Source organism: Drechmeria coniospora, chromosome 02 (assembly GCF_001625195.1).
Source record: "Drechmeria coniospora strain ARSEF 6962 chromosome 02, whole genome shotgun sequence".
NCBI classification, from domain to species: Eukaryota; Fungi; Ascomycota; class Sordariomycetes; order Hypocreales; family Ophiocordycipitaceae; genus Drechmeria; species Drechmeria coniospora.
Genome location: NC_054390.1, coordinates 8,351,238 through 8,366,599, shown reverse-complemented (window position 1 = coordinate 8,366,599; position 15,362 = coordinate 8,351,238). Strand labels below are relative to the sequence as shown.

The following is a 15,362-nucleotide window of genomic DNA, read 5'->3' as shown; positions in this document are numbered from 1 at the left end:
GGGTTGCGGGTGAGAAGTCTGTGACAGATTTGTCTCACCTCCCGTTTGGAGCAGGTGCCCCGCCATGTACAGCTAGGCGCCCCTTTCCGCACCGGCATTTGGCAGAGAAAATTTCCTTCTTTTGCTCGCATGCAATGCCTTTGAAGAAACCAAGTTTTGCTGGAACAGCCGATCCAAAGCAAAACCAAAGGTAGGCAGGATTTCTCCCTTGCGACCATCGCTGACTTGGGTGTGGACAGGGTGCATCCCCGCACGGCACTTGCAAATGTACTCCGTTCATGTGCCTGCATCAGACCAGTGTTTCGTGGCCCTTGGAGTCGCAATGTGCATGCCAGTCATTATTTTTCTGCAGTCGTTAATCTATTTCCTACGTTGGCGTCCGTACTCTACGCTTCCTCTGCTGACCAGATAGAAGGCCCTGGCACACTTCAAACTTGGCCCGACGGCCGTCGACTTGGCATGGAAGCGGCAAGGTATGGCACCCCAGCGTTTCTGCAATGGCTTCCAGCAAAGCACCTGAACGCGCTACAAACGGCAAATCTTCCAAGGGTTCTGTTCACCGCCGGAATCGAACTCGTATCATCAGTCCCCGTGGCAGTGCGATGGAACACGCACAAGTTGCCCAGCCTGTGGAATCCTAGTTCCTCGGTGAAACACGGCTTTGTGCGTCGTACCAGCTCCAAAGTCACCTGGCGCCGACTTCAAACTCGAAGTGGCACAAATTATCGTTTCAACTCCGCCCGACCTACCCGACTCGGCTGTAGTTTGTCGTGGTGCAGCAGAAGTTTTACGGTGCAAGCATGGCAGCACAGTAATTATACAAGCAAAGATGACATAACGAGCATTAAAGCACAAGCAATAAGGTACAAGCTGCAGAGTACAAGCCATAAAAAGCGAGCAACGACGTGGAAGAAAAATACAGCACAAGCAGTACAGCTTTCATTCACCGTGTAAACGCCAGCTGCTGAATCTTTGTATCGCGGAGGATGGTCTGTTGCACCAATCAATTGATTAGTTATTAATGTAAATCCGTGCAAGCCCACACTGGGGCAACGCTCCTTTGAAATGGCCACTGTGGTCAGAAGATTGGCTATTGCACAGTATATTGGGTATGAATTGATACTTCGCTGTAGTTATGCTGTGTTAAACACTGCACGTAATAGATAATGCACTAATACTAGCTATTATATCGATTAACCTACAAGTTATAGACTAACGCAAGCCGCAACAGCTAGCTAAAAATGGAAAAGACTACTCTAAGGCTAGTGTTACAAACGACAGCCCAACCAGAGGCGCAGGACGCAGGCTGCAGAATAAAAGTCAGCCCGTCAAGGTGGTAGGATGATAGGTAAGGAGACTGTTGCACCAAACCAGCCACAAAAATGGGCGCCACAGTCAATGTGGACTTGGTAGGTGCTATATGCGATAAATAGCAATGCGCCCGTACTATAGGTCACGTGACTGATATCTTGGATCGAGAGCTATCACAGATATCAGCGACAGGTCACGTAACTGATATTTTGGATCGAGAGCTATCACAGATATCAAGCGATAGCCCCTGTTCAGAAGATATCAAGAGCTATCAACATGATCGATGAAGGAATAAGATAAGCATATAGGACAGTCCCCACTGCTCTAAATAGCTCAGTTCTTCATTGATCAATCTAAGCAATTGCTCTGTGATTGAGAAGTGCAAAGCTTCTTGACGGACTCTTGTTTGACATACTGTTCTACGTTACGCCTGACTCACTCCCTTAAAAACAGACCCCCCTTAGGACGCCTTGAGCATCCGTTACAATATATAGACTAAAATAGTAGTAGATAACCTACCTTACCCTACCTATGCTTCGGGGGAGAAGGCAGATGCAACTAATTGACCAAGATTCAATCTATACATTTGTATCTCTAGTCTGATTGATAGTACTAGTAGTGTACTTGGTATATGCAGCAAACTATATACAAGTAGTCAAGGGAAGGAGTGATCAAGCATGCCACTGGTAGTTACTACCTACTTCGTCGTGTTGCTGCCTGGCCTGTTCAAGTAGCCCAAGGCAACAGTACCATGAAATCACATGATTCCGCGTTTGCCTTTGTAAGTACGTTGTCCTCTTTGTAAGTACGTTGTCCTCTTCACTATTCACTCTTTACGATTCACTCTCCACTATTCACTCTTCACTCACTCTTCACTCTTCATATTTCACGTTTCACTCTTTACTGCCGCAAACCGGCACAATACGGCCTTCTCAAACATGGCCCTAACCGAAGACCAAATCAACTTAATTGAAAAGCATCCGCTTGGCGAGTCATTGAACCGGATTCGCATTGAACTGCGCGATTGCACTGATGAGCTGCAAGTTGCAGCAGTAGCAAGCCTTCTGGAAATACTTTTCTCAGCTCGAGCTGCCTACTACCTACTTACTCAAGATAGAAGCAAACGTATTGCACAAAGGCTGTTCCTCCTCAAACTGCAGATCCGAGAAGGCCCAATAGAGCTAGGATGTTTTCAGCCACTTGTCGGCCTTATCATCGCAGAATCGCCCGACAGCAACATCTGGGCAGCTGTTATTGACCTTATCGATACTCTCGATTCTTCTACTCTCCCCGTTTCTACCAGTACCGTCCCAACAATCGAGGGAACACCAGTTAAGGCTTTCTCCAGTCGTCTTTCCCATAGCAAGACGCATGATATTATAGAACGAGAGCTATTCAACGAGATCAAGGACTGCACCTTCCGCAACGTTAGGGGGTTCTGCAAGAAGTTTTTTGACTCCAACAGCTGGTCAATAGGGCATAAAAAAAATGCTCGATGGGGTCATGTCAATGCACGACGGCAAGAAATGGATAAACTTCCCGGCTTCTCACAACAAAAAGCTCATCTGGGAGTGGCTTCGCTCTATAGAAGATCTCGCCCTTACCGACGCCCCATACAAACTCCATACGTCCAATACTGCCAATCGGTTTAAAGAACGAATAGGCCAGATGGATATATTCTTTCAGGCTCCATCCAAAAGGGCGAACGGGAGCTTCAAGTACGACAGGGTCCTTGTTGTCGGAAAGCAAGAGAGGTCGAATAATACAAGCAAGTTCAAATCGACAATTCTCCAACTCGCACGCTACATACGAGGCGTCTTTACCGACCAGCCTACGCGTCGGTTCGTCCATGCATTTTCTATCTGCGCTTCTACGATGGAACTCTGGGTATTCGATCGGTCTGGACCGTACAGCTCGGGCCCCTTCAATATTCACCGCAAGCCGGACATGTTCGCAAGAGCTCTTGTCGGGTATGCTACAATGAATGATGATGAGATGGGCCTCGATACGTTTATCAAGCGAGAGGATAAGCATCGTTATATTACACTAGAGGATGCAAGCGGTAACGAATTGAGGACTAGGCTAGAGAAGCTACTAGTCAAGCAGCATGCCATCGTCTGTCGCGGAACAACTTGCTTCAAGGCCGGAACGAGGAATGTCGCAAAATTCTCGTGGGTATCGGACAAGCAGATACCCGAGGCAACACAGCTAGAACTGGCGGAAGAGAGGGGTGTCAAGGGGGTAGCGAGAGTGGTTGCTCATCGTCGCATCACTACTATTGCAGACATGCGCAAGGGCATGCATTTTCCAGAACGCCACCGATTCCGGAATGAAAGCATGAAGTCGTCGAGAAAGGAGCCCGAATTATCGATCGATTATCAATCCGATGCGTCCGGACCCAAGAGGCGGCGTATCAACCGTCTGGAGTCGAAGCAGCTTGTCCAGCAGTTGTCTACTGCAAATACTAGGCAGAGCTTGAATAATCGCGACATGGACCTGTGGGAGAATAGGATCTTCTCTTGCCTAATTGTTTCACCAGCCGGCCGTATTATCAGCGACTTCAAGACGACTAGGGAACTGCTAGAGTCAATGCAAGATGCCATCAAGGCACATCAGTCTCTCTATGTCACCGGTAATGTTCTCCACCGGGATATTTCTTCAAGCAATATTATTATTACGAACCCTAAGGTGGCGAATGGATTTAAGGGTATGCTTATTGACCTTGACCTGGCCAAGCTGTGAGATAGTGACCCTGGCGGAGCGAGTCACCGCACAGGGACAATGCGATTCATGGCAGTCGAGGTACTGTGCAACACCGATCATACCTACCGCCATGATCTTGAGTCGTTCTTTTATGTTCTGCTTTGGATGTGTGCGCGTCAATCATGGAGCACTGGACTTGCCGGTGCACAGACGCTGCGTAAGGAAAACATGTTAACGAGATGGGAGATTGGAAGTTTAGAGGAAAATGCTAGGGTCAAAGCAGGTGATATTATGATCTTTGGGCTCAAAATGATCATGAAGGATTTTCCAGAGGCGCTGGAGGTCGTGAAGCCGCTCTGTCTGAGCATTCGATCAATCTTGTTTGGGGACACGGCGGACCCGAACTTTGGGACACCAGTGGGAGACCCAAACCAACTTTACGGGCCTATTATAGCAGCCTACGATGAAGCTATTGGCAATCTGTAGTGTCGGACAGGGAGAATGTCAGGCTTCAGTGCACTTCATGATGCAACGGGAAAGGGATAGTTTTGCGAAGCTAGTGTTATGGAGTCACAAGTACTGCCAGTATCTAGTGGTCGGAAATGGTTGTTAAGAAATCTACAGAGCTCTAACTCTACAAGGCATTGGAGTTCTTTTACTCCAATGCCTAGTCATAGTGTGCATGTCACGTGCTGACTCTATCATATGACATAGCTCTGTTAGGCAAGGCCTAACATCATAACAGTCATACACATTTCGGCCAAGTTTTTCGGTACAGGGATATGCCAGGATTGAAACATGCCGGCCAAATCATCAAAGTGCACTGATTCTTTATTGTTCATTTTGAGCCACTGCCGAAGGCAGAATGCAGCATCACTGTGATCGTACTCTTTTCTTTTGGGCACCCCAAGCTTGCGGACAATCTGCCACTCCCACGGCGCCGCGATGTACTTGATTCCGGTACCGTCTGTGTCCATTCCAGCTGTCGAAAGTACCTCATTTTGCAATATGGCCTGGGACTTGAACTTCTGGAAAAGTTCGGCATTACCAAAGAAGAGTGCTGATATCGAGCTATCGACCCAGTCTCTTGGAATCGGATGCGGTGAATTGGCCACATCAGCAGCGGCCAGCAACCACGCGCGCTTCAGCTTCTGGAGGGTACCGTCTTTGTAAGAGTTTGGATCATCTGGTTTGTAGTCGGTTGCAATAAAATCCATATCGGCCGTGGTCGGTCTATCTCCGAGAATAACGTTCACAGCGCCACCCTGAACAATTAGAGTGAACTTGGCATCTTGCATGGCCATTGTCTCGCTAGCATATTTCATAGCTTCTTCTAGGGATGCTTTGTTCAATTCGAGTTTTTGCTGTGCAACCACCGAAACCGCAAGGACGGTTGTAAGGAGAGTGCGAAAGGACAACATGATGATATAACATTGGAAAAGGAGGTACTCTTTGGCTTGGCATACGAAAAGTAGATGAGAAGGTAAATTTACATTTCGTGTGGATGCAGCATGGCTTATGAGAGCAATCGCCGGTTGCTTACAACTATATCCCTTCTTCTCGACTTATGCTCTCTTTTTTCAGTGCGACCTGATGAATGAGTAGATGGCGTTGATAGTAAGGCGTTAATAGTAAAGCATAATCTTATGACTATTATGCTACCTTTCATTGGATTCGCCTGACTCACCGTCCAGCAGGAACCGCCGTATCCGAGACATTGCGAATATACGCCATATAAGTATGTTGGATGCGACTAGTGCGCAGAAGTCAACGCCAGTAATTGTACTCATTGCATCAAAAGCCGGCTTCTGGCTCGCATTGATAGTTTGCTGAAGTTTACTTTTACTATTGGTACATCTTATGCGAAACAAGCCTTAGTTGAACCCATGCTAATATGGTTTGTTCGACTGACACTGCATATTATGCTGGACCTCAAGATGAACGTTCCTATGGCTGCCGTATTCAGTGACAAATGCTTCACGATACATGACATAATATCACACCATTGTATTATTTTTTTGCTTGTGCTTTAGTATTGCAACTATTGTTGTTATAAATGCATCATTCTCAAGGCGCTGTCAATGCATATCAGAGGGAGGCAATAAAATTTGCTATTGCACGTGATTAAGTAGAGACTATCTGTACTTGCTCTCGTCTTGAATTACTTACTCCGTACTTACAGAGTACTTACATCACGACACCCACACAAGTGGGCTGACTCGGGCAAATTATACGGTTTGAGGAACTCCGTACTCCGTACGGAGTACAGAGAGAGTATTAACGAGAGCCGAATAGCACATCAATGACCCACCTGGCCGAAACAATAAAATATCCACAAGTCTAGCCAAGTAAGCAGGCTCCCTCACTTGTCATACCCACGTTCCAGAAGGTTTGTTTAGCCTAGGGATGTAGAAATGCTGTGAAATGCTATTAAAGTTGCAATTACTGTAAGGTTACACCCCGTCTGTTCACTTGGGCGCTGCCCAAGCAACGGCTCGCCACGATGAAGCCGGCGTCCCACATGAGCGAGCCCGCACCATCACGTGCAACGCCGCCAAGTCACGTGCGCCGTCGCGCACAAAAGTACAAGAGCGCAAGCAGCAAATGTACATTAGTGAAGAGGCATGGAACGTTAAACATCACAAATACGCGCGGCCCCTGGTTCTACAGAGCCGCCCCGTAACACGTACTGTCCAGGCAGGTTTCTCGGCCATTTTCTCATTGGCATTTGCATTTTAGAGTGTTTGTGATCCGGATGGCCTCGTAGTCTCTCGATCCTCTGCATGTGCAATGGCACAATGGGCAGGCGCCTGGAGCATGGCCCTCACCATCGCACAAGTCCATCTCCGTCCGCATCGACCTGAGGCTGCGCAGAAAGTCGTCGACTACAGGAATCGCATTCTTCGAATACGCGACAAATACACAAGGGTGAACGTCTCAAGGCGAGTGGACGTGTGCGCTAATGCCCGCTGCTCCTTCGTATCTCTCTTACAAGCCCTCCAAAGCTCGCCCATTCCTCGGCTACTTGGAAAGGGTTGTACTACAATCTCGGCTACCTGAGCGTCAAGAAGATTATAGCAAAAGCTGCAATAACTGCTAGTCCTACTAGTAGTTGCTGTTAAGAATGCTAGTATTATACTACTAAGACTACCTAATAGGATACTGTCCTGTACACATTGTCCAGGGACAGAGCTACACTCTCTACTACCTACCTACACCTACTGGCTGTAGTAAGTACAACACTATCCAGAATACTACAATTGCGCAACCTACAAGCACAGTTATTATTAAGTCGACTGTACACTAACTTACGACTCTACGTCAACAAAAAACTTAAGTCAATCTATGACCCACACCGACCGGTAACCCAGTGGTGCCTACCAATATACCACTAGCCAAGCAGCTGAACATATTAGCGAGTGGAAATAACTCTGCACTGCTACCAGTAGTATCCGTGCAATAGCACTACAAGCAGCCACTATATATTCAATATATGTATCTGCAAGAAGCGCCTAATTTCAGATGCAGCCTGCTGGCAGCGTCAAGACCAACCAGCAATATCGCAGGGCAATGCGCCTTCCACAACGGTACGACAAGACAAGCTATGAGTGGTGTCTGGACTACCATGGATGTCTAAGCGTTGTTATCACTGTGACCGGGTCGAGGGAGTGGATAAGGGAGGAGAGGAAACGACGGCGTATTTGGACTGGACTAAGGTAGAGGATGACCGCGTAGAAGCCCTAGTCGCCGAGGAGATGGGAGAGCAAACGGACGACCATTGCTCCGGAGCATACACATGGAGGTCTACACATGGAGGTCTACACATGGAGGTCGACGCACTGGCGATGCAGCATCCGTCGCCCGGGAACAACATGTACCCGATTGCGTCATGCCGTGTGCTGCATCTCTCTCGTACCATGCATGAAATCGCTGGTCGTATTCTGCTCTCCCGTTTCAGATCGTCCCCTATAATCAGCGTCACCTGTTCCCGTATTCACCTGTTCCCGCATTCTCAGCTGCCGGGCGTACTTCGTAATGCTCCCCACAATGGAAGATGAGACTAACCAAGTATTTGTTAGTGTTCCCCAGATTCTCGAGTTGTCTAACCACCAATTCTTCGTACGACTTCGTACTTGAGCCCGAAAGTATGCACTGACCACAAGTTGATCCTTATCGTTGATCAATTGAAACGCCGACACATCGCCCTGATTCCCAGTGTAACTTGAAGTCACCATTCCCAAACCCTGAGCTCGTGTTGACGAGCCGTTCGTATCTCACCAATTCCGTGAGGCAGATGGCAGCGGCTGAGGGCATAATGCACGGGAGCCGGGATACTTGCGTGATGTGAATCGAATTGCTCGGAATGGACTACTACATACTCGACGAGGAAGGGGTGAAAAAAAATGTATAAGATGCAGTCATGTCCCCGATTCAGCCAGAGTGTCATGTTCATCTTCACTCACATCGTCCAGCCTGATCAAAGCAATAATTACCTCCATTAGTCTTTCGTTTACACTCGTCCAACGCACAATGCAGATGCTAAGCACCCTATACGCCCTCTTGACGCTCGTGCACGTCACCGTTGCGGCACCCTCGACCGAGGCCAGAGGGCTCAGCACGACGAGGCGCGGAGCCATGGTCTCGGTGCAGAACAACTCGCCACAGCTGCTGAGGAACGTCACCATCCTCCACAAATACAGCAACGTCTACAAGAATGATCAAACGTGGCCGGAAGTCGGGCAGGACGAGCTCGCGTCGCCTCTGATGAACGTCGAGTACAACACGGGGCTGTTCACCACCGGCCGCGACTGGTGGGTGCTCGTCTTTGCAAGCGAGGACCTCCAAACGCTGTACGTGACGGACCCGCACAATGGACGCGCTATATTCGACTGGCTCGACCGGGTATATCCCACCTTGGTCGGGGTTGGCGCGGGTGCCGCCGTTTCACTTGCGACGCTCGAGACCGGTCCAGTGTCGGTTTTGGCCGGGGCCGCAACGGCGGCCGCTGTGAAGCTCGTCACCGACCAGCTGTTCAACACAGAGACCACGGATGGGTACAAGCAGCACATCCTCAGGGAGGAGGATGAGCTGAAGCTGACCGAGATTGTCATTAATTCGGACTACTCCGTTACCTTCAAGTCCGAGTCGGGCACATCCGACACCGGCACCATCTCCAGGGCCACCCTGCCCATGGTAGCTGCTTCGCATCGAAGCGTGCGGCGTCCTGGACAACCCAACCATGGGACAGAAGAGGAGACTCGAGAGGAGACTGGAGAGGAGACTGGAGAGGAGACTCGAGAGGAGACTGGAGAGGAGACTCGAGAGGAGACTGGAGAGGGCGCGACGATTCTAGCTCATGGTGAGTTCTGGTCGTCCCGCAGTGACGGCACCCTGTAGGAAGTTGAACGAGCCCCTTTTGGATTGAAGATTGGTTGACAATCAACGGACGGATTCCTGCCCTTTCCATTTTCGGTGTTTTTCGAGTTTTATGACGAGCAGGTTTTGGCGTTTGACTTGGGTTGAAGATTGGTTGACAATCAACGGATTCCCTGTCCTTTCCAGTTTCAGCTTTTTCGAGTTTTATCATGAGCAGGTTTTTGCGTTTGAAGAGCCGCTTACGATTCGGTTTGCGTACATGTGGCTTATCCGACGAGCTGGTGTAAGGCCTGGACAGTCGATTTAGTTGCATCGAATTCTCTTGAACTCGTCGTCGTGCGAAAAAAATTACATTCTTTGGTCTTGGGGGCCTTGACAATGCGTTGTGTCAACCTTGCTTGCCTGTGTGACTGTAATAACACGGCAGACAAGAGGCACGGCTAGGTTGGGTGAACCGAAAGGTCGGATGCGCCATAGTACAGAGTAGTAGGTCTTGCTGCCCTCCATCAATAGCTGCTAGCATGTAGGACGCTGAATAGACGTGATGGACGTGGGTGGCCCGTTGCCGTCATATCCGCAGTTGATTGCATCACAGGGAAACCTTGCAGTCGGTCGAGAGGAACCGCCTGGTGAAGAGGCATAATTGAGTATTATTACTATCAAGTGGTTAATACAGAGTACGGATACGGAGTATTACCGTACTCCGGAATACAGTACACGAAAGTATTTATTGCAGTTGTAGTGTCTATGACAAAGTATAAAGGGAATTAAGTGAGTATGTAGGTGTACGAAAGTAGGTGTGCAGTACGAAAGTGTTGATACAGGCTGCAGCACTACTGAGGACTGATTGCTGCTGCTGCTGTGTCACCTGAACAATCACGTGAGCAAGAACCCACCATGTCGTTGGCGTTCCTTATATTGCAGGACCAAGTCATCTGTACTTACTTAAGTACGTACTCAGTACGGAGTACTTGTAAGTACATAAAAGTACGTACTGCTGAGCAACACTATGGCCAGGTCGCTCGAGCTCGAGTGCCAGCATCATCGAATTGCCGGTGCTCCTCCGTCGTCGTCTGAAACACGTCAGGTGCTGTGCCTGTCGATACAACTTCCCACCCCATACGGTGTACGGCGTACGGCGTACGGAGCACAGGTCTGAACGTTGCTGGGTTCAATTGCCGTTGCCAGCTGGGATCAGCACCTCACTCGGGCAGCTACCTTGGACGAGAGCCTCCGCGACAATGTTCAGGGGAGAAACGGGAGCGGCGACACAATGATACAGGCCAGCAACCACGGCGAGCCGGTCCCGTACGAAGAAAGTCACGGCCTGCTGGCGGCAAGCGAGCATGACGAAGACGACCTCGGCGTGCACGGAGGGAAGCTCGACTCCCACGGGGAAGCCGGGCATAATGCAAAGACGTCGAATCGAGTGCAGTTCGACCTTCGACCCGAGGTCATCGGGGCGGGTAACGGGTCGACGAGAGAGCCGGCGTCACCGTCCGAGTCGAGCCAGAGCTTCGAGTTCGAGTTGGACGATGTCGAGAACCAGCCGCGGTCCCCCTCGCACCGGGTGCCGCTGCTGACGGACATGGAGGCGCCGAGCGTCGCCGTCGCCAACTCGTGGGGGAACGCCGAGGGCGAAGGGGACGCGACCGACGAGCTGCACGCGGAGATGCGACGGCCCAAATCCGGCCTCCAGTCTGCCTTTATGAACATGGCCAACTCCATCATCGGCGCCGGCATCATCGGGCAGCCGTACGCGCTGCGGCAGGCGGGCCTGCTCGCCGGCATCCTGCTGCTCGTCGGCCTGACCGTCATCGTCGACTGGACCATCTGCCTCATCGTCATCAACAGCAAGCTGAGCGGCACGAGCAGCTTCCAGGGCACCGTCGAGCACTGCTTCGGCCGGTCGGGGCTCATCGCCATCAGCGTGGCCCAGTGGATATTCGCCTTTGGCGGCATGGTCGCCTTTGGCGTCATCGTCGGCGACACGATACCGCACGTCCTCGTCGCCATCTGGCCGAACCTCGGGGCCGCGCCCGTCGTCGGCCTGCTGACGGACAGGAGGGTGGCGATTGCCGTCTTCGTCATGGGCGTCAGCTTTCCGCTGACGCTCTACCGCGATATCGCCAAGGTAAGCGCGAGCTTTCGATGCCAGCACGACGTCGGGTTCTCCTCGCTGACGGGCACCGCGCCGCATTCGTCCAGCTGGCCAAGGCGAGCACGTTTGCCCTCGTCGGCATGATGGTCATCGTCGTCACCGTCCTCGTCCAGGGAGCGCTGGCGCCGTCCGAGTCCCGCGGCTCCTTTAGCACGCCGCTGCTGACGGTCAACGGCGGCATCTTTCAGGCCATCGGCGTCATATCCTTCGGTACGGGCCCCCCGACCCCTCCTTCCCCGCTGACGTCCGAAGGAGGCTGACGGAAAAGGACGCGGCAGCGTTCGTCTGCCACCACAACTCGCTGCTCATCTACGGCTCGCTGCGGACGCCGACCATCGACAACTTCTCGCGCGTCACCCACTACTCCACGGGCGTCTCGATGCTCGCCTGCCTCCTCATGGCCCTCGCCGGCTTCCTCACCTTTGGCGACAAGACGCTCGGCAACGTGCTCAACAACTTTCCGTCCGACAACAGCATGGTCAACATTGCGCGCCTCTTCTTCGGCCTCAACATGCTGACGACGCTGCCGCTCGAGGCTTTTGTCTGCCGCGAGGTGATGCTGACGTACTGGTACCCCGACGAGGCCTTCAACCTGCGGCGGCACGTCGTGTTCAGCAGCGGCCTCGTCGCCGCCGCGACCGTCATCAGCTTGCTCACCTGCGACCTCGGCGTCGTCTTCGAACTTGTTGGTGCGACGAGCGCCGTGGCCATGGCGTACATCCTCCCGCCCATGTGTTACATCAAGCTCACGACGCGGAGCTGGCGGACATACGTGGCCTATGCCATCATCGTCTTCGGAAGCGCCGTCATGGTCATCAGCGTGGTCCAGGCCATTGGAAAGATAATACACGGTACGTAGGTTTCGTCGTCGCCTCCCTCCCCACCCCCCCCCCCCCCTTGCGCGTTTCCCTTGGTTGCATCGACGGGCGCATCGGGACATGCTGCTGACACCCGAACCAGGCTCGGATGGAGCGCCGACATGTACGTGACGGGACGGATTTGTAATGCGAATGCGATGTGTGCACGATATTGGCCGCAAGAAAAGCCAGAGCGTGGGTGGACGAGCCATTCACTGGACGCCAGCAAACGATGGAACGGATGGGCGGCCAGCTTGTGGTATCGGATGGATGGCTCTGCTTCCACAGCGCGTACGCGTACTCGTGTACTCGATCCTACGGCGGGAGAGGGGGCGATGGAGGGCCACCGATATGGCATCCCGAGATGGGCATCAACAACAGTTGATGCTGCGGCATCCCATCATCGCACACGCATCCGTAGATTTGACCGACCGCCCTTCACCCCTCTACTGCCCTCCACTCCCCCCTCTGCTCCTCTGTCCATTCCCCCCTCTGCTCCTCTCTCTACTCCTCTCTCTTTCCCTAGACGTCCATCATCCATCACGCACCGATACTACCATTGATGCGCAGCTGTACCGAGCAGAAGTAGGACATGGCAACGCACTTTTCTTGGCGCAGCCAACGACGACACGGCGGCAGCATGTCTGTACTGTATCCCCGCTTGCGCTCGCAGCCGACGGGTCACTTCCCCGGTGAGGCGTGTCATCCGCCCTTTCTGCCGTCGTTCAAGACGACAATGTGCAGAGGGGCGTACTTGTATATAGGCGAAAGTGAGAGGGAGGAAACCGAGAGAAGAGATGAAGAGACAAGAGGGGGGAAGGGGTCTGGTTCCGTCGAATGGCGCGTCACCCGCCCATGGCCTCCCTTGAACCGATTCATTCGTTCCCGACTCTGTCAATCGGTGGGCGCATTTCTGCGACATGGCCTGTAAGAATGGCTGCATGGGATGCATCCACGTGGGCAACGGATAAGGGGCAAGCCTGAATCATTGGTCGACGCCTATCAACGAGAGGCTGTTGGCTGTTTCGTGCGCAGAATCAGCTCATCCAATCCGTTCAAAGCCGCCCGTCTTCGATCGCTCGGCGTGCTATTTTTCGCATGTTCGTGCCTGTCTCTTGGTCCCAGGTCGCGGTGAGGACGTCGGCTGTGCGTACGGATACTGGATGTCGATGTGACTCTCTGTTGTCGATGGACGCCGAGTCAACCGTCAAGCATCCAGGGCTTGCTCGACTTTCCGCCACGACCAGGTGACGGTTTCTGGAGAGGTGGGGTCACAAGAGTACTGATTTGTCGTGCCCTTGTTTTTCGGAATGATGCATGTCCATCTCGATGTCTTCGTCAGAACTACTCCGGACGATGGGATGGGATGGGATGGGATGGATGCTTACCTCCAGCACCAGCCCACCTCCAACTTCTGCCCACCCCCCTCCTCAAGGTCGTGGGGAAAGCCCACCCCGCTTCCGAGATGGGGAACGACAATCCGGCCGGCCGAGTATTTACCATCCATCCATCCTCCTCCTCATTCTCCTCCTCCTCTTCTTCTTCCTCTTCTCTTTCCCCTCTCTTTCTCCGATTCAGTCATCACGCCGTTCTGTAACATTCTCCGATCTGCAAGCAAACCACTGTCTCGTTTGCACAAGACGACAAGAACCATCTTACAAGTCAGCATACCAGTGCTTCGCAACCCATAGAATCAGTGTACGTTGTCGAGCAACCCCGGCAAGCAAATAAGCAACGATGCAGCCCCTCGTCGACTACAACCACACCTCGTGCCCCAAGTGCAGCACCGTCATCACGGGCGACAGCAAGACCTGCAGCAGCTGCGGTGCCGTATGTCTCTTCTCTCCTCCACTCCGCACTCTGCTTTCTTCCTCACCTCACCACGTTTCTTTTCTTCCCGTCACTCTTGGCAGGATTCGAACATTGCGGTCAAAGCCGGTCGTTTGCTAATCGTCGAGATGCACGGTACACAGTCGTGCCCCAAGTAAATGAAAAACAATGCGGCACGTCCAACCGTGACGACGACATCGGCGAGGAGGACATGATAGAGGACATGATATTCTTTTGGAAGATGCTGTGGTCATCGAGTCTGGCTGGTCATTAACGGGCGCTCGTTCAGTCGAGAGGGGAACTTGCCCAGCTTGTCGGTGGATTGAGGGGAAGGCAAGAGGCTGAGGGGAAGCAAGAGGCTGGGGCGAGGCTGAGGCGAGGCTGAGGAGAGCCGAGGGAAGCCTGAGGGTTGGTCCTGGACAGCTCGAAGGCCCCTTGTAGTCTGAGAGAGGTGGTGTAACTGGGTGGGCGGGCCCGGCGAAAGGAAGAAAGCATAGGTGGTGTAACAACCTGTCAGAATACACTCATTTTCCGAGTCGCCGTCTCGAGTGACGATGCCGACATCACGAGCCTGCCCGGCCGGCCTGTCTGTCTTGCCTTCGTACCAGCACCAACAATGTGGGAGGAACGGGTTGAGAAAATGGATTGATATGGTCCGCCCAATCTCACCCTACTCTTGGGCCTTAATCGAGAACCGCTCGAAGCACAGTTTCGTGGGCAACAGAAAGGGCAGAACGCCGGGCAGGATGCCTCGACGCAACAGCCCCAACCCCAACTCTAGCAGCGAGCAGCCAAGCAGAGGGACATGGGTGAGAAAATTCGGCACCGATGGGAAGCGACTACGGACATGGAAAGACGACAAAAAGATTCATCATGCGTAGCCGTCGTCGACGTGCCAAGGATCCTGGCAAACCCCGACGCGCAACGCTCGCTACTGCACCCTGCTCTCCACTGTACGCGCGCCCTGGGGGCCATCATCTCCAGCCGGCAGACCGTAAAACAGGTCCCAAGACTCAAGCCTGCCCTCTCCGATACGCAACAGATACATAAAAAAACAACAACCGAGCCTTGCTTTCTCGCCACGCCGGCTGGCCAGGGCCGCACTCGTCGTCCCCGGCCATCCA

At 52.4% G+C, this 15,362-nt stretch overlaps 3 protein-coding genes across 3 annotated transcripts; 2 read left to right on the top strand and 1 right to left on the bottom strand.

Moving 5' to 3' along the window:
• Positions 1-2,249: 2,249 nt before the first annotated feature.
• On the top strand, positions 2,250-4,053 carry DCS_05421 (serine/threonine-protein kinase Sgk2; the record flags this gene model as incomplete). Its single annotated transcript, XM_040802726.1, has 2 exons — positions 2,250-2,738; positions 2,788-4,053. 2 exons carry the CDS (start codon positions 2,250-2,252, stop codon positions 4,051-4,053), a joined length of 1,755 nt encoding a protein of 584 aa, XP_040657759.1.
• Positions 4,054-4,733: 680 nt separating this feature from the next.
• On the bottom strand, positions 4,734-5,435 carry DCS_05420 (uncharacterized protein; the record flags this gene model as incomplete). The annotated part of the gene is made up of 1 exon (XM_040802725.1): positions 4,734-5,435. One exon carries the CDS (start codon positions 5,433-5,435, stop codon positions 4,734-4,736), a length of 702 nt encoding a protein of 233 aa, XP_040657758.1.
• A 3,109-nt stretch (positions 5,436-8,544) lies between these two features.
• Positions 8,545-12,540, top strand: DCS_05419 (Transmembrane amino acid transporter family protein; the record flags this gene model as incomplete). The annotated part of the gene is made up of 5 exons (XM_040802724.1): positions 8,545-9,373; positions 10,605-11,524; positions 11,599-11,761; positions 11,830-12,402; positions 12,512-12,540. The coding sequence occupies 5 exons, from the start codon at positions 8,545-8,547 to the stop codon at positions 12,538-12,540; spliced, it is 2,514 nt and encodes an 837-aa protein (XP_040657757.1).
• Between the last annotated feature and the right edge of the window lie 2,822 nt (positions 12,541-15,362).